The 17,913-nt window shown below is 32.4% G+C and overlaps 2 protein-coding genes across 2 annotated transcripts; both read right to left on the reverse strand.

Moving 5' to 3' along the window:
- Positions 1-1,914: 1,914 nt before the first annotated feature.
- On the reverse strand, positions 1,915-5,635 carry LOC102593331 (glucan endo-1,3-beta-glucosidase-like protein 3-like). The gene is made up of 4 exons (NM_001287991.1): positions 5,584-5,635; positions 4,732-4,968; positions 4,347-4,380; positions 1,915-2,149 (listed from the first exon to the last, which is right to left on the reverse strand). The coding sequence occupies exons 1-4, from the start codon at positions 5,633-5,635 to the stop codon at positions 1,915-1,917; spliced, it is 558 nt and encodes a 185-aa protein (NP_001274920.1).
- Positions 5,636-13,409: 7,774 nt separating this feature from the next.
- Positions 13,410-17,423, reverse strand: F3'H (flavonoid 3'-monooxygenase). Its single transcript, XM_006345070.2, has 3 exons — positions 16,932-17,423; positions 15,599-16,051; positions 13,410-14,237 (listed from the first exon to the last, which is right to left on the reverse strand). The coding sequence occupies exons 1-3, from the start codon at positions 17,379-17,381 to the stop codon at positions 13,596-13,598; spliced, it is 1,545 nt and encodes a 514-aa protein (XP_006345132.1). The 5' UTR covers positions 17,382-17,423; the 3' UTR covers positions 13,410-13,595.
- Positions 17,424-17,913: the final 490 nt, after the last annotated feature.

Genomic DNA, 17,913 nt, shown 5'->3' on the forward strand with positions numbered 1-17,913 from the left:
ATTTGTATTGTTCCTTTTTAGTTTTGCTCATGACAATCTATTACCAGTTCTTGGGAGATTATTTTGTTGTCACATTGTTTTCGACTTTATCTTTATTAATAATGCGACTGTTGGATTTGTATGTTTTAGCTTCCTAGTATAAATTGGGTTGATATACGTCTTGATTCAACTAACTTGGATAGCCAAGTGCCATGACATTTCAAAAAATTTGATATACGTCTTTAGTCAACTAACTTCGGATAGTCGAATGCCATCATAATTTAAACATGTTTTTTGTTCATTGATAATCTTTCTAACTGAAAGTGGTCATTATATATGCTTTCTTTTTAGTATGGTATTGTTGATTTACATACAACACACTCATAGGCACGGTATGAGGAGTTGCTTGAATGGTAAGCATTTTCCATCTCCAACTTTAAAGTTGTGAATTCAAAAAACATTATAATGAAAAGGCTTAAGTCATCGACGGCCCCTTAAAGTTGTCCATATATTTCATTTGGACACCTCAACAAGGGCTTGTACCTATTGAATACTTTATTTGTTCAAAAATCAATTCTATTTGACACAAAACACTGACATGGCAAAAAAAGTGTGCTCCACACTCCTTGAGCGCGTAAAGCAGCTAAAAGTAGTATTTTTCCTTCTTTATTTTCTCATTTATACACTTAAATTTTTTATTTTTTTAAAAAAGAAATAAATGAAAGCATGTCTTCTTCCCACAATGTTCCTCTGCAAGACTGCAACCATTGTTCTCCTCTTTCTCTTGCTCTTTTTTTTATTTTATAAAATCATAATATAAATCAATTGAAGAATGATTTTAGTTTAAAGTTAAAGACAACAGAAACACTAAATTTGGAAAATTTGCCCTATGTTGGGCATTTGTTAATGCTGAGTATGCATTATAATTTTCTATTTTTTAGCTCAACGAAACCCACAATAAAGCAACAAAATCGTATATACATTATTATAAAGATCTAAATCTCAAATATTCTAACAAAACTCCATTTTTTCCGATAAAAATAATACGAATTGATTATTTTTTCCGGCAAAAGTTGTTATTATTTTTTATATATTATGATAACAACTGATTATTAGTGGGAAGAAAATAAAGGCAATGGATTATGGACAGTAAGGTTCAATGGTAAAGAATAAAAAGGTGAGAGTTTGGTTGGCGGCCTGTTGCCGCCGGTGGAAGGGTCAAAAGAAGGATAAGAAGGGGGTTGGGGATGGGGTGGGTTGATTCAAAATAATCTTCTATTTTAAATTTATCTTTTTTTGAATGATTTAGATAGAGATTAAAAAAAATTGCATTCAATTACCACGTGTCATTATTTTATTGGTCCATCAGCTATGTATTTGTGTTTGAGACACACGCACTTTTATCTTTCAACTGATTTTCATTTTGTGTTAAATAAGTATAAATTTGTTAAGATTAAAGTGCTCAATAGGTACAAGTCTAAGTTAAGGTGTCTAACTGAAATATGCGGACAACTTTAAGGGGTCGCATATGACTTAAGCCTAATGAAAATGATTTAGTGGGTGTTTTCACCAATTACCTTCTGCCAAACTTAGTGTTGTAAGAGCATGAAAAATAAAACACATAATTTTTTAACTGAAAAATCCACAAGGATTTAAAGGTGTAAAAACGACGACTTGAACCCCTCAATGGGAACTAAAATTTACACAAAGTGAGTTCAGTAAATTAAAAAAAAATCATTTAATACAAGGATTGGACTCAAAAAACTATCTTTAGACATCAAAACAGATGGGAAGGAAAAACAAATTCCAACAATTAAGTTATAGCATCATATGCATATATAGGCATATGCCCATTTCTGCTCATACAATTTTAACTTAAGTCCCAACAACTAACCTTATAGTACACAAACAGTGGAACTTCTTCTCTTATTTAGCTCAAAATAATGCAAGTGAAGAAATAATAATAGTAATGGTCATAAAGTAAAGCAGGTTGCCCTGTTGCAGTGAAATCCCACCATGGCTTATATCTGTGTTCATGCCAGCACCCGATGGGCCTAAACCATTGTTGACGCCTCCTAATACACCCGGATTTGTCACGTAAGGAGATCCGCCCGTGTTGGTTGTAGTGGTGGATGGTGTTTGTGTGGTGGAGCCCGTAGGAATGGTGCCACTAAATAAAGAAGTAACTTGTCAAGAGGTAAATAGAAGAAAAAGATACACTAAATGGAATGTTTAGTCTAGATTTTAAATCAGAGTAAGCCAGCAAATTGTACCTCTTTAGTTCAATCAATCACTATAACATTATGCAACACAAGAAAGGGCAGAGCTAGCCATCGAGATAAGGTCTCGGTCGAACCAAGTAACATTAGTCCAAACTTTGTACACGTCAGACATTTTTTCAAAATTTCAATCGAAACTGTCTAATGGAAACACTTCATTATATGTTCAAATGCTCAATTGAAACAAATCTTATTTCGAGTGTCTGAATGAAATTTACTAGCAAGTTCAAGGGTTATCGATGTATTAAGCCAAAAAATAAGAAGAACAACGCCCTTATCTAATAGAAGGCCTTTACAGTTTTCAATCACTCATTTGGTAAATACTACTTTGCCAGCAAACATCAATTTGTTACTCTTCAATGAGGACAAAGACAACACACTATCTAGTGGCCAGAGTGTCTGATCATGACATTTATAACCCCACCCCACCAACTTTTGACCACTTGAATTTTTCAGGTACTACAAGTGTTATTTACCTCTCAGGGGTACTAAAAATATATCCAGGATTAATTTCTTTCATTCATCACACCAAATGTATCCAGTATATTAATTGTGTAGACATTTGATCATGAAAAATATTCATTTTATTCAAAATCAGAGTTTAGTTATAAACTTTCAAAATCTGACTTTTTTCTCTCTTTTGTTAAAAATATAACTAAACATAGCCTCATAAATTTCAAATAAAGTAAAAATCTATTTTGAATCTATGACCAAATACCTACTTAGTATTCCATAATATTTGAATTTTTTACTGACGTATGCAAAAGGATGTGAATATTTGGGTGTTCAATAATTGCAGCATTGTGAAAAAGCTAGCAAAAGAGTGAAAAAGAAAAGAAAGCTCCAATAAATAGTAGAAGCAATAATTTTGTCAATCAGTCAAAAGAGTGATGATGCGAATGCAATACACTTTTCAAGATTAAAGACAAAAAGAGCTAATATAGATTAGATCAAAAGTGAAAAAGAAAACAAATTAGAGGGTGATTGGACATAATATGGCTTATATATAAACGATTCGAAAATATATACTATAGTAATTTGAAAGATGAAAAATGCTTTATAATGTTGCACTTTATCGAGACTCACAAAAGAGAATAGGAGAAAAAGAAAACAGAATCTAGGAAAATTAAGGAATTGGAATTTAGACATCATCAAGATGCTTCTATTCTATCCCATAGCGGAACCAGAAATTCATACGAGATAATTCAAAATATGCTTTAGTGTCACACATAAGATTTGAACGTATGACCTATATCAATTTTTGAACTCTTAACGTAAAGTAATTTTAAAGAAGAACCTTTGCTATTATACTAAAAACAAAATCGTATGTCAAGGAAATTCAATAGTTTATATATAAATTATTTTTATCATGTGCAGCACGATTTCAACTGGAACCCCTCTACTGGGGTGGTAAGGCATTAACTGTGCATTAAATAAGTGCTACTAATAGCTAATAGCGTAGCTGTTTTAAGATCTGTAAAATTTCAAACATTCAAAAGAGTTTTACATGGAGAGAGTTTCCGTAGGATATTTTAACATGTTGTAGCACATTATATAGCGGGCAAAACTACCTTAGTCTACGGGGAGTCCATTAACACCCTTTTCAGAAAATATTATACTATGTAGATAAGTTAATATTCTTTTTTTAATGTATTTACTATTTATTGAATTTTCTTGAGTTTTTCATGTATATGAACTTTTTTCTATTTTGAATTTCATCGGTAAAAAAATCCTTGTTCCACCACTACATACCATATGCCTTATTTTTAAGATAATAATTACCCTTTATGTGGACAATACATAAAAGTGACATATAAAAAAATTTAAATTGTTCAATTGATTGGCTACTTAAAGTTTCACCTTATTAGTGAATGTTCGATTACCTATCTCATAATTCTCTCTACCACTTCACATTTCCAACCCCTACCCCTACCCCCATTTTAAAGGAGGAAAATGTGTATAAAGAATAACAGGCAACCAGTAACAAAATTAGACAAAACAGAAGGACTGGCCAAAGTTACAGAGGACTTGAAAAATGAAAATGGTAACTGTTCATTTTATTTTATTTTTTTTAAAAAAAAGCCTTACCTTGCAGTAGCAGGATAAACACAGCCAGCTGTGCCTGTATAGAGTAAGATCCAAAAAGAAGATGAGAAACATTTATCACCAAAAATCATACTCCATCAGATTCATTTTATGTGACATCTTTTTTTTTTTTAGTCTATTACAAAAAAAAAAAAAATACCACAGAAACAATAATTTTAAAGATACTACACAAATATCAAAAAATTATTTTAGATCACTAGTTTTAATTTTTTTTTCTTAATTATCATGTTTATGTCACATAAAATGGGACGGAGAGACTATTACTCCGTACTACTCCTGTGTACTGTAGGTCCTACAGAGTGTATGAAACAATGTAACCTCACTGATTATTATTTTTTTCGTAAAGAAGGATTGGCTTGTTGCTTACTGGGGTCAGTTGCAGTAACAGTGGCGGTGCCAGAAAAATCACATGATCCGGCAGCTTGGCCCTTCCTCTGGAAATAGCTGTTGACAGCAAAATTGCAGTGAGCTCTTACGGTATTCGGGTTAAAGCAAGGTCCGTTTGTATGGACCGGGGTGCAATCCGCCCCGGCTCCACAAGCATAGTCCAGTGTTTTTTGCAAAGCTGCATCACTCAATCCTTTGCAAGCGCACCATGCGGCATCTACCATTCCAAAGAGAAATACGAACAAAGAGTAAGTGTAGTGAGCATCGATGAAATTATACCTCATTTATTCTAGTTTAATTTATGCACGAGCGAGGGAAATTGTGTTTGACCATGAATATAAACTGAAATTGTTTTTAAATTCTTATTAGTGATTTGGAGAGTGTTTTGTTCAAATTTCAGAATTCAACTTCAAATTAAATTCTATGGCCAAACATGATTTCCAGAATTCAACTCCGAAAAAAAATAAGGTCATATTTTTTTTAAATGAAAAGGTAAGAAAAATGAAGTTGCAGCTCAAAAACGGAAACAATTTTGCAAATGTAGAAAGAATAACAAGGTGGATATGACAAGAACAGTCTAGAGACGGATCTAGGATTCTAATTTTATGAGTTTTCTCCACAATTTCAAGTGAATATATAAAATATTAATCGCGTTCACAGTCTAATATAAATAAATATTCAGGGAATTTTTTAACAGGTCTGAGCAAAAGCTATTTGGTTCACGTGAACTCATAACTTTGATATTATGGATCCGCCCCTGATCATAACACCAGATGCAGTTTTCAGCAGGAGAAGCACAAATTAACTTAATAGGCTGAAAAAAAAAACTTACTTGAGTGGCCGGCCATGGCCAAAATGAGGAGTGCAAACACAAAAGCAGACATGATAAGATGAGGATAACAGAGGCTGGGGATGAAGAATGGTGCAGAGGGAGAGAAGATAAAAACACAGAAATGTACGTATGTTGTGTGAGTGTGAAAGAGTAAGTACTGAGGAGTGCTCTCTGTGTTGGGTAAAGTGACAGGATTTTCACACACAAAAATACAACAAAGATGATATAGTGATAATAATGACTAATAAGGATTTAGATGGTGTGGCCCCCTCTTGGTGGCACTACCTTTTTTCAAAAAAAAAAGTTGGGCTCTAGTGCATTAGCCCACCCCCACTCCCACCCAAACCACCTCTTTTTCAATGTAAGGTTGTAGCAACTTGTAAGAAAGAATGATATTTGTAAACTATACATTGTTTTAGATGTATGTAAAATGAACATAATTGGTTTGATTTAGGGAGTTTTGTTGAGAGTAGTTGAATAGTTAATAATGATAAATAAAAAGTAAATTGTGGAAGTAATTGGCACCACCAAAATTTCTGTCAATGGAAAACAATGAATAGCTTACAAATATCATTCTTTCTTACAAGTTGCTGCAACCTAAGAGAAAATAGACAAATGTCTCCCTAACCTACTATCGAATTCTCAACTACACACTTATACTTTGCGGGGTCCTATTACCCTCTTGAATTTTTCAAAAATAAAATATATACCACCCTAAAACTAGACAACCACATACTCAACATGTAGTGATGCCCACTCGCTGCCAGCTGTTATTTTTATTATTTATATTTATTTTTCCTTTTTATCCCCTTTTTCATTAATTACAAAAATATCTTTACTCTTTTGTTCCTCCTTCTTCTTCTTTTCTCTTTTGTTTTTCATTTATTTCTTCCAAATTAGTCATCCATGAAAAAAATTGAAGCTATATTTATTATCATTTTTTCATCACTTTAAATCATCCTTCAGGCACCTTGACGAGCTTGATTACTCATCTCTTTTCTTTTTTTGAATTTTTTTATTATGTTGTTTCTTTATCTTCATGACACCAAATTTGTAATATTTTAGTTACGGGTTGTCGATGGTTAAATTCTTGGGTCTTCACCAAACAAAAATAGAGATTGAAGATAAGATCTGACGGTTGATGTATTTTACTGACCTAAAATCGGTGAAAAGGTAGATTAAATGGTGTTGATATTTTGAACTAATTTGAGATTGATAAAAAACGAAAAAAGATGGATGACCCAGATCATACACCCAAAAACTCATGTTTAGTTTGCTTTATGAAATTCATGACCGGAAAATTTAATTTATAGTCATAATTGTTTAATTCACTGAATTTCTTCAATAATTAAAATTCAATAAATAATGAATTTTATGATGGAAGGTGTTTAATAATTCTATTTTTTTTAGGTTTTGTTTCTAATATCTTTCTTCTTCTGCTTTTTTTTTTTTGTCTTTATTTTGTGATTTTTTATTTTTTTTTGGAGTAATGAGATTAAGGACGATTTGATTTTTTCGGCAATATGAGTAATAATTCTAATAATTATTTGATGATTTGCCGTGTTAGTTGTAGAAAATAGTGAAACAAATTGTAAAAAAATATATTAGAAGATGGATAAAAAGATGTGGTTAGTGTAGTGATGGTGGTTCAAGGAAGAGGAAATGGTGGTGGGGTGCATGTTGAGTAATGAAAATAGAGGGGAAAAAAGAAAAAGAAAAAGAAACAAAAAACTTAAAGAGAAGAGTAATATATATATAATTAACAAAAATTCAAATTAAAAATATTATTTATCAATTCTTCTAACTTTCACATGCCTCCAAGAGAGTGATGACACTCTCTGTGCCATGTCAGCATCTAAGGGTGTAATTATTCCGTTTTAAAATAGTCTAGGGAGCTGATAGGACTCCCGTGAAACATAAGTGTGTAGTTGGGAATTTGATAATAGGTTGAGGGGGCATTTGACTATTTTCTCACAACCTTACATTGAAAAAGAGGTGGTTTGGGAGTGGGGGTGGGCTAATGCACTAGACCCGAGTTTTTGGCTAAAAATATTCTTAAATTATGCCCCTAACTTAAATCACATCCTTAAATTATCATTCTTAACAAAAAACATCCTCCGCGTATTTAAAACATAACGTCTTCTATTCATTTGTTAAAATTTGTCAAAAAATTAGCGAATTCCATACAAAAGCATGTGCAAAATTTCTATAATTTTATTACCGGTTGAAAAAATCTTCCAAAAATAGAAAACATATTTTTGAAACCCTTGTTTGCTGTTAAAAAATCAATGTTAGGACAGTGTGAGACTATGAGGAGACATAATCTGCTCTTCTCCTTTACCAACTGAATGGAGAGCTGCGGTTTAATTTCACACCATCTTCACCTTGCAAAGTCAAAATATCATTAAATCAATAATTTATTGGGGGAAATTGATAGCTAAGGTGATCAACAGGTTTCAGCCGATTTTGATCTCCATTACTCGGGTTTCGTTTTCAATTATTAGAAGTAAAAGTCTCTGATTGACACCACTTTATACAGATTCAGTAAAAAGAAAACATTTCAACTGATAATTCTTTGATATCAAATCAAATGAAAAGTAAATAAAAACAAAATTGCTAATTAAAAGGAAGACAATGCAAAACGTTGTTGCTAAAAAATATCACAATGATGTTTTAGACGTATGTAAAATGAACATAATTGGTTTGATTTAGGGAATTCTGTTGAGAGTAGTGTGAATCGATCATGTTTTTGTGAAGAATTTGTTAGTTTTTGACAAATTTTAAAGGGAAAAAGGACAAATATACCCTCGAAACTATCGTAAATGGCATCTAAATACCCTTTGTTATACTTCTAGGACACTGATGCCCCTACCATTCAAATTTTGGTTTGTATATACTCTTTGAACTAACGGAGAAACACGTGTCACAATCTTAACGGTCTATCCAAAATTTATTTATTTATTTATTATCCCTGATTAAAAAGCCCACCCATAAACACACCCGAATATGTATAACCAAAAAAAAAAAAAACAGACCCACACCTAAAAAAACCCATTTTCCCTTTCTTCATTGTTCCACCATCCAAACACCCCGTGAAATAGATCGACACCGAAACTCCACCACACCACACCACTGCAACTTCATCTTCACCAGCAAATCCCCAAAAACCAAAAAGACCCACACACATATTATAACCCAAAACCTTTTCAGTATACATGTTCATCTCTTGTGTGATCAATAAACCTGATGAAGGTAGCACAAAAGTGAGTCAATAACAGTATGTTTGATTTCGAGAAGGATAGGGGGAAAGATGAGAGAAAGAACAAAGAGATTTATCGGTTTATTTTGAACTCGTAAGGTATTAGTGAGAGGTTTTAATTGAGAAATCATCACCAACTACCAAAATTAACAATACCCAGATGTTTATAATTTCAATAAGGCAAAAAAAGTTTATAATTTTTGCGATTGTAAATCTATTCGAAGATTTCTGATTCTATTCGCCGGTACTATTGGCGCAACGATGAAGGAGAGACAGGTTCATGATGGTCAAGTTTCATGGTGGTTGAAAGGTCACTTCATCGTTGATTTCACCCTAAGCGAGGGAGGTTGATTTTAGTAGCAATTAGAGGTGATTTTGTTGTGGAACTTCATCGGCGAAGTTGAGTCACGGCGGTGTGGTGGAGTTCCGGCGTGGGTTCAATGGGGTGTTAATTGGTTGTTGATGGTTGGTGGAACAATGAAGAAATTGGAGTTTATTTAGGATTTTTTATTTTTGAATGGGGGTGGGTTTGGGTTATAGATATCCGGGTGGGTTTATGGGTGAGTTTTTTAATTAGGGATAAAAAATAAATAAATTTTGGATAGGCCGTTAAGATTTTGACACGTGTCTCTCTGTTAGTTCAAGGGTATATATAATCCAAAATTTGGATGGTAGGGTCATCAGTGTCCTAAAAGTATAACGAAGGGTATCTAGATACCATTTACGATAGTTCGGGGGTATATTTGTCCTTTTTCCCAATTTTAAATAATTGAGGGATGTTTTCTATTAAGAAAAATAATTTAAGGATGTAGTTTAAGTTGGAGATTTAGTTTAAGGATGTTTTCGGCCAAAAACTCCATTTTTAATGTAGCGAAAGAAAAAAGAATCATATTTTACTCTCAATTTAAATTATTTATTCTCCAAATCATATTACGAGATAAATATAAATATAACTTAATATAAGTATTGTGGTAAATACTTATATCAATTATTAAAAGGAAAAATTAGAGAAATCTCACCTTTTAGTTTACTAATTATCATTATCCCCTATAAGTTTTACAAATCTCCAAAAATCCCTCATTTTCGCGCATCAAATTAGTGTATCTCGCGCATCAGATTAGTGTATCTTGTATAAAATGTACATCAGATTAGTGTATCATGTATAAAATTTAATGTATCTTACTTAATGATTAATGTATCTCGTGCATCAGATTAATGTATCAGCGCTTATATTATTGTATCAGTTTGAGGGATTTCTGTTAATTATAAACTTTTAAGGGATAGATTGTAATTTTGCCTTAAAAGTATGTGATTTCTGTAATTTGCCCTTATTAAAATTGAATGAAGAGGGTGTGTATATAGAGTTGTCAATATGGGCTAGGTCCGTTGGACCGGCCTGGCCTAACCAGTGATTTGATAGGGTCGGACTACGATTTTTAGATCTCATTTAAGAAAAGGGATTCTTAGCCCGGCCTGAATAAGTCTGCCGATTTGTGGGGCTTGAGAAATATGGATAGGGCCGACCCGTGGGCCAAATAAAATTTAATTAAAAAATAAATTAAAATATAGTATTAAAAATAACAAGAGTCTAAACTCAAAATTTGTTTTTAAAGTTTGAAAGATTACAATTTAAATACAAAAATAATTTTATAAAATATGTACTACATAAAATAAAATCTCCCTAAAATTTCTAGGGAATCACTACATAGGTCGTAGCCTATGGAATATTGTCATAATTTTTGTGTTTTATTATGATAATTGGAAAACAATTAGGTTAATATTTCTATTTAGCTATTTATGTTTTTACTTGAAATCAAACTTAATACATATTATAAAGATGATTTTATTTGTGGATTTGGTTAACAAGTAGTAACACTAACACCATGTAATATTGTCTTGTCGATATTTATGATAATATTTTAAAATTATAATTTAATTTAAAAAATTATAAAAAATATACTTTTTTAAAAAAAGGGTTGGTTCGGCAAAGCCCTTATCCCACGTACTTGTGGGCTGGACCGACCATTTTCTGGCCCACACAAAAAATGGGCTAGCCCGTCAAATTTCAAAGCTTGTATGGGGTGAGTCAGCCCATAGTTACAGCTCTAGTATTTAAGCTTTTCAATCTTGATTTATACATATTTTTTGGGTAAACTACATAAATCACACTACTTTACATCCTAATTACTAGGAATCCCGTTAGTTTTCAATATTACTATCTATACCATTTTTCGTTCATAAGATACATGGATAATAAACCTTAAGATACACGACTCTATTAGAATTTAAAAGATACATATTTTAAAGGATAGGATGCATATTTTAATTAATTTGAATTAATTGTTTTAGTTTAATTCCTTAATTAAAGGAGTAAGTTATGGGAGATATAACAACCATAATGTAATTATGGCTCCATCTCATCATCAACGACTGATATCATTAAATTATTTTCTGAACTTATCTTCTTCATCAAATTATCGTCCTTTTGAATCACCAAATTTTCTAAATTTCTTTTGATCATGGTGAATATCACAATATTATTGTGTCATTCCAGTTCATGGGTATCTAACATCGAATATGAAAATTATAGAAGATACATGTATCTGTCGACTTTTAAAATCGAGATACATATTTCATTTGTTTAAATTAATTAGTTGTAACTCATTTCCTTAATTAGAGGATTAATTGAGATACATGTATCATTACCCGCGAGATACATGTATCCATCGATTTTAAAAGTCGAGATACATGATTTATAACTTTGAATTAAAGAGGTATAACTTATTTCCTTAATTAAAGGATTAATGGATGAATGATTAACAATCAAAACTGATTTACATGATCCTTGATTATCAACTTTAACAAGTTTTCCTAAAATAATGAAATCATAAATCATAGTAATTTTGTAATTGTAAACTTCATCTCCTTCATTAATTCCTTCTTTTGTTTCTTAAATTTTCGAATATTTTGGCATTGAGATACATGTATCATTTTTCATGAGATACACGTATTCATCGATTTTAAAAGTCAAGATACACGATTCATTATTTTGAATTAAAGGGGTGTAGTTTATTTCATTAATTGATGAATAATTAACAAACCAAACAGATTTACAAGATACTTGTGTATCAACTCTAACAAGTGTTCCTAAAATAACATAATCATAAGTCATAGTAATTCTGTAATTGTAAACTTCATCTTCTTCATCAATTTCTTCCTTGTATCTTAAATTTCCGGCTTGAATGTTGGCGGATGAAGACCCTACAATGACAAAAACATAATTTGTAAAAAGTTTATACAATCAAATTTTACACCAATATGAACTCTATCTCAGATGCATGAACGGAATGTAAACCAAGATACATGAGAATAATGAAAATAATAATAATTTACCTCATTGATACAACAATTGTGTTGAAAAAACCTTGAACTTCTTCTGGATAATATTAGTTATCTGAAAGAAGCAAGTTAATGACTAATTTATAGAAAAGATGTATGGACCATGACGATAATGAATATGAGTTTGTATATGATGTTGATTATCACGATTTGGTTAAGGAAGAGAGAGAGATATGGGGTGGATGTGAAGTACGTGGGGTGGAGATGAACATTAGGGTAATGAGAAAATAATTTGTGTACCATTAATTAAGGAGTTTAAATTTTAAGATAATTATCCAATACCATATTTAAGAAATTTGTGTATCTAATTCAATCTTTTAAAATATATGGTATAAATATTAAAAATGGTATTATGTGTAATTTTTTTAAAACTAGAGGTAAAATAAATATATATGGTAGTAAGGTATGTCTAGTTAGGTAGTTTTTCCTTAAATAGATTCTTTTTTTTAGGAAAAATTACATAAGTGAATGTCTTTTATTTAATAATTACCACTTTTAAGTATACTTTTAATTTATTACCATTTTGTCAACTTTTAGCAGTACTTACTTAAACAATCTTGTTCCTTTAAACTTAGCAAAAAGTGTTGTCATTCATAACTTTTAGCAATACTACCATTCAGCCAAATTGTTATATATAGTTAAAAGAATAATGTTGACAAATGTCGTAAATATTTTTTAAAAAGTGTACACGTAAGTGATTTCTTAAATAGATTCTTTTTTTTAGGAAAAATTACATAAGTGAATGTCTTTTATTTAATAATTACCACTTTTAAGTATACTTTTAATTTATTACCATTTTGTCAACTTTTAGCAGTACTTACTTAAACAATCTTGTTCCTTTAAACTTAGCAAAAAGTGTTGTCATTCATAACTTTTAGCAATACTACCATTCAGCCAAATTGTTATATATAGTTAAAAGAATAATGTTGACAAATGTCGTAAATATTTTTTAAAAAGTGTACATGCAAGTGATTTTCCCTTCTTTTTAGGACATAAAAATTGGACTAAAGGTACTGAATTCGGCCAAACTCTTTAACTCCTATTCTAGTTTGTTGTTGATGAAACCTTTTGTACGTACCAATAGCCCTTAATTCTCTTTTATCAAACATAAAGACAACACTCAATTTGCACGAGCAAACACAGCGACAATTACTAAATTCATCATTGTGTTCAATGATAAAAAGAAAATCTTTATTGACAATAACAATAAAAAGAAACACACAACAACATATTCTAACTGATGAACGTTGATCTTTCAATACAAACTATTACTACTAAATTAGAAGCTTATACAAAATATAGACTTAATTATACATTCAGCCACGGGCCACGTGTCATCTGTTTATTCGGCTGTTCACCCACCGTATACTTGGGCTTCTAACCGTGGGATCGGGTGGACCACTAATGGATCAGCCCGTTGTAAAGTCAGCCCAAATGCTTCCTCCATATTTAACTTCTCTGGCAATTGTCCAGTGGGCAAAGCCCAGTTAAATGAATGGATCAAAGTTGCAGTCATCAATTGGACCATGCGTATACCCAAACTCATTCCGGGGCATATTCTTCGACCAGCACCAAATGGAATTACTTCAAAGTCATTTCCTTTCACATCAACTTTGGGCTTTTCACCTCCGGGCAAGAATCTTTCGGGCCTAAACTCCAATGGATCAGCCCATTCATTTGGATCACGAGAAATGGCCCAAACGTTGACGAGAAGTGTTGATCCTTTTGGAATGAAGTAGCCATTGATCTCACAGCTCTCGGATGCAATTCTAGGGAGGGAGAGGGGTGTTGATGGATGAAGCCTAAAGGTTTCCTTGACTATGGCTTCCAAATAAGTCAATTGGGCCAGGTCAGATTCCACAACGAGCCGGTTCTTTCCAACTACTTTGTCGATCTCCTGTTGGGCCTGAGCCAGTATTTTCGGGTTACGAATAAGCTCTGCAATGGCCCATTCCACTGTGCTAGAAGATGTGTCTGTCCCAGCTATAAACAAGTTCTGCAGTAATTCACCAAAATATGAACCGAGTGATATTTGACGTTGAAATTGTCTTTTCTACGTTAATTCACTTTTAAATAAAGTTAAAAGTTTTGTGAATGAATTTTTTTTGAAATACTCATACAAAAACTAACAACAACAACCTAGTGTAGTCCCGGATTCTAGAAAGGATAGAGTGTACACCGACATTACCTCTACACCGCAAAGGTAGATAGCTTGTTTTCTTTTACAGGCTCTCGATTCAAGAAAAACAGTCAAAAGAAAGTACAAGAAACAAAAGCTATTAACAGAATATAAACTACAACAAAAAAAATTGATAATCGAGATATAAGGAATCAACCAATAAAACAGGGAAATCAAAGGACAAAATACTACAAGAGCAATACTACGATTACTAACATGAACAGATAGCAAGACAAATGTCCAATCGAGTACGGGCGGGGCATTTAGGTCCAGATGGACTCAAATAAATCACGGGAACAAGTATTTATGGAGATCACCATCACAAGTACTAAATGACTCAAATATAAAAGCAGGCAGCAACTAAGGCATCGAGGCCCTGTTGGACCATTTAATTGCCTTAAAGTCATTCTAACATTATAGCTGTCTTCGTCAGTATTTCCAACAGAGACTTAGGATAGTTGTGGTTTCAGCACCATTCATCTCAACAACCCTTTATAACAACAATACAATTTTGATCTGCCAGGGCTTAAATAAGAGGACGTGGCAGGTTGGTATTAGGCGGATGAAATCTTAGCGGGTTAAAACATGCTTAATGGGACAGGATAGAGCGGTTGAAATCTTAGTGGGTTAAAACTTGCTCCGCGTAAAAGTTAGTTGGGATGACCAATTTTTGGACCGTTTGTTAATATGTAGCCAACATTTGAAATGTAACTGGATAACAATAACTTTTTAAGGCGAAACTAGTGTTTGTACAAAACTGCTAATGGCTACACAAAATAACTCCAACACTTGTATATATTCGAGTTCAAGGCTTTGAAAAGGTGAAAAATCATGAAATTTGAACTGATAAATCTTTAAACTTCGAGAATTTGTAAGTTTGTAATATTAGAGTGAATTTGTACAAGAACATGTGATCAAACTATATCCTGAAATTCGAACTCATACCATTAAAATTGGAGGACAAATTAAAATTAACTTCTTAAACAACATTGTTTCAAGCCAAACATTATCATATAAATTAGGACATTAACATACTTCCATTTTTAGTCCATCAAAGAAAAATCGCATAGTTTCATATTTATTACCTCTATTCCTTTTTACTTGTTAGATATACTAAAAATCCATATTTGTTTTTACTTGTCCAATTTGAAATAAAGAGATAATTGTAAGAGGCGTACCAAAAGTAAAGCTTTAATTTCTGTATCAGTAAGCTTTCCACCATTATCGTCTTCTTCATTTTTCAGAGAGATCAACGTATTCAACAAATCCCCCTGTTCCTTCGATTCTCCAACTCGCTTTCCCTTGTGTTCTTCGAGGATCGTGGTTAAGAACGCGTCGAAACGCGCGTGGAGTTTCTTCATTTTTCCTGCTACGCCTTGAATGTCCATCCAATCAAGCGCCGGAATAAAATCGCCGATGTTGAAAACGCCGGCGAGCACCATCATCTCCACCACCATTAACTTGAACTCCTCCGCTTGTGGATCGATACCGTTAGTGCCGTCGGCGAATACCCGCTTCCCGAGCATCACACGCGCAAGTGCATTCGTGGTGCACACGTTCAACAGCTGCCCTAATTTGATTGGCTTTTGGCCAGCATTTGCCAAGGCGCGCGTAAGTGTTCTGACTTCTTCCTGCCATTGTAATTATATAGGCCAAATAAAAGAGAAGTTAACATTTGTGATAATTCTTCTAAGCGTCTAAAAAATGTTAAATTAAAAAAACAACTTAATTAAATTAGTGTGCGTGTGCCTATAAAGATCGTATAAATAAAAGTTGAATTAAGTAAATATCCGCACTCAATATTTTGATCAATCAATATACTTATCTTGCCTCAAGTATTAATAAAAAGGTAAAAAAAAGATGGACATTACTTAACCAAGTGTGTACAAAATGACAATAGGGGTAGTACATCATAAGGTGTATACGAGAGCTCATCGGATTCACGTGAACTCATGTTGTCGTTCCGAAATCATGTATAATAGTGTTCTGATTTCTTAAAAATAATTACATATAGATGTGTGAATTTGCATTCAAAGTATTATACAATGGGATGATGATTGAGTGTACCTCTCTAAATGAGAATATAAATTTAAATCTTATTTCTATCTATTTTGGACCTATAATTTAAAATGTTAAATGAGTTCAATTGATAAAATTTTTAAAGGTTAAATCAATCAAATTTATAAATTACATCTATTTTTTCTTAAAAATACATTCATTTTCTGAAAATTCTGAATAACCTCTGTATCAACGTTAATATACTGTATAAATGCTACAGAATCTCGCACGTAATTCTCATATATAAGATATGAGAACTTCCATTCAGTCAATCATGACTTTCCTATCAAGAAAAAAATATAAAAATAAAACACCATCTATATGAAATAATAATAAAGTATTTAAAATTTTGTAGCAAGTTGAATTATGTCACTTCAATTTGACAATTGCATCAATACTTATATAAAACTTGGCAGATGAAGGGTCAAAATAAATTTTTTTTTTTGAAAAAACCTGTCGGACATGGCGGAAGTCATCTAAAGCTTTAGCCGAAAAAAGATGAACAGAACAAATTTTCCTTAGCATACGCCACCGTGGTCCGTAAGGTGCAAACACAAGGTCATGGTAATTATAAGCCATGTGTTTCGCCCCAGAGTTCGGTGGGCGGCTCGAGAAGTTAGCGTCATGATTTTTCAAAAATTGAGCCGCCACTGAAGCTGAGGCCGCAACCACCACGTCCACGAACCCCATGCGAAGGTGCATGAGTGGCCCGTAAGTTCGGGCCATTGATGCAGTGGACTGGTGCGGCTTCGGACCTAATTGGACTATGTTTCCGATTATTGGCCATGGTTTTGGACCGGGTGGTAGTGGCACTGGGTAACGTTTACGAAAAAATAAGCTAAGAATGAAATGTAGAATAAAAGATGAAATAATAGTGTATAGAATTAAAGAAAAAATAGCCATTTGGTGGATTGTAATGTTAGAAGGAAAAGTTTGGACAATAATATTAATAGCTAACACGGACTATAAATAGAGAGAAAATAAAGAGAGAGCGGGACCATATACTGGTAACTTAACTTAAGCCATAAAACTTGTAAAATGACAACACACAATTATATTAGCACAATTGATTAATTATCTGAATTTTTACTTTGTTGGTCAAACTTCGATTCCCACTTTGTAATTTCCTTTCCACCCCCTCCCCATGCACGTACCCTCAATTCGGAAAGAACAAAAAACTTATCTAACGTTTATATTGATTTGATATTATTGAAGTATATGACTATTTAACTAGAATTGATAAAGATCTTAGGCTCAAATTGCACTATCACTCATTATTAAAAGAAATTTTCATATGGTAATATCACGAAAAAGAATCAAGAATGTACGGAACATGTTATATATAAAAAAAAAAAAACTTAATTGTTTAAACATACTAATCAACAATTCCACAAATATAAGCAAACGTCACGCACAACGGTACAAGTAATTTTTT

This window comes from Solanum tuberosum, unplaced genomic scaffold (assembly GCF_000226075.1).
Source record: "Solanum tuberosum cultivar DM 1-3 516 R44 unplaced genomic scaffold, SolTub_3.0 scf00062, whole genome shotgun sequence".
NCBI classification, from domain to species: domain Eukaryota; kingdom Viridiplantae; phylum Streptophyta; class Magnoliopsida; order Solanales; family Solanaceae; genus Solanum; species Solanum tuberosum.

What these genes read in the sequence shown, in the direction of transcription:
- LOC102593331 (NM_001287991.1), bottom strand. Translation starts at nt 5,635, where the DNA reads ATGTCTGCTTTTGTGTTTGCACTCCTCATTTTGGCCATGGCCGGCCAC. An exon ending in TGTTACTGCAACTGACCCCA is followed by an intron (nt 4,381 to 4,731) that starts GTAAGCAACAAG and finishes TACTCTATACAG; the next exon opens with GCACAGCTGGCTGTGTTTAT. An exon ending in GTTTATCCTGCTACTGCAAG is followed by an intron (nt 2,150 to 4,346) that starts GTAAGGCTTTTT and finishes TTCTTTATTTAG; the next exon opens with TGGCACCATTCCTACGGGCT.
- F3'H (XM_006345070.2), bottom strand. Translation starts at nt 17,381, where the DNA reads ATGGCTATTTTTTCTTTAATTCTATACACTATTATTTCATCTTTTATT. An exon ending in ACTTCCGCCATGTCCGACAG is followed by an intron (nt 16,052 to 16,931) that starts GTTTTTTCAAAA and finishes TTACAATGGCAG; the next exon opens with GAAGAAGTCAGAACACTTAC. An exon ending in AAATTAAAGCTTTACTTTTG is followed by an intron (nt 14,238 to 15,598) that starts GTACGCCTCTTA and finishes GAATTACTGCAG; the next exon opens with AACTTGTTTATAGCTGGGAC.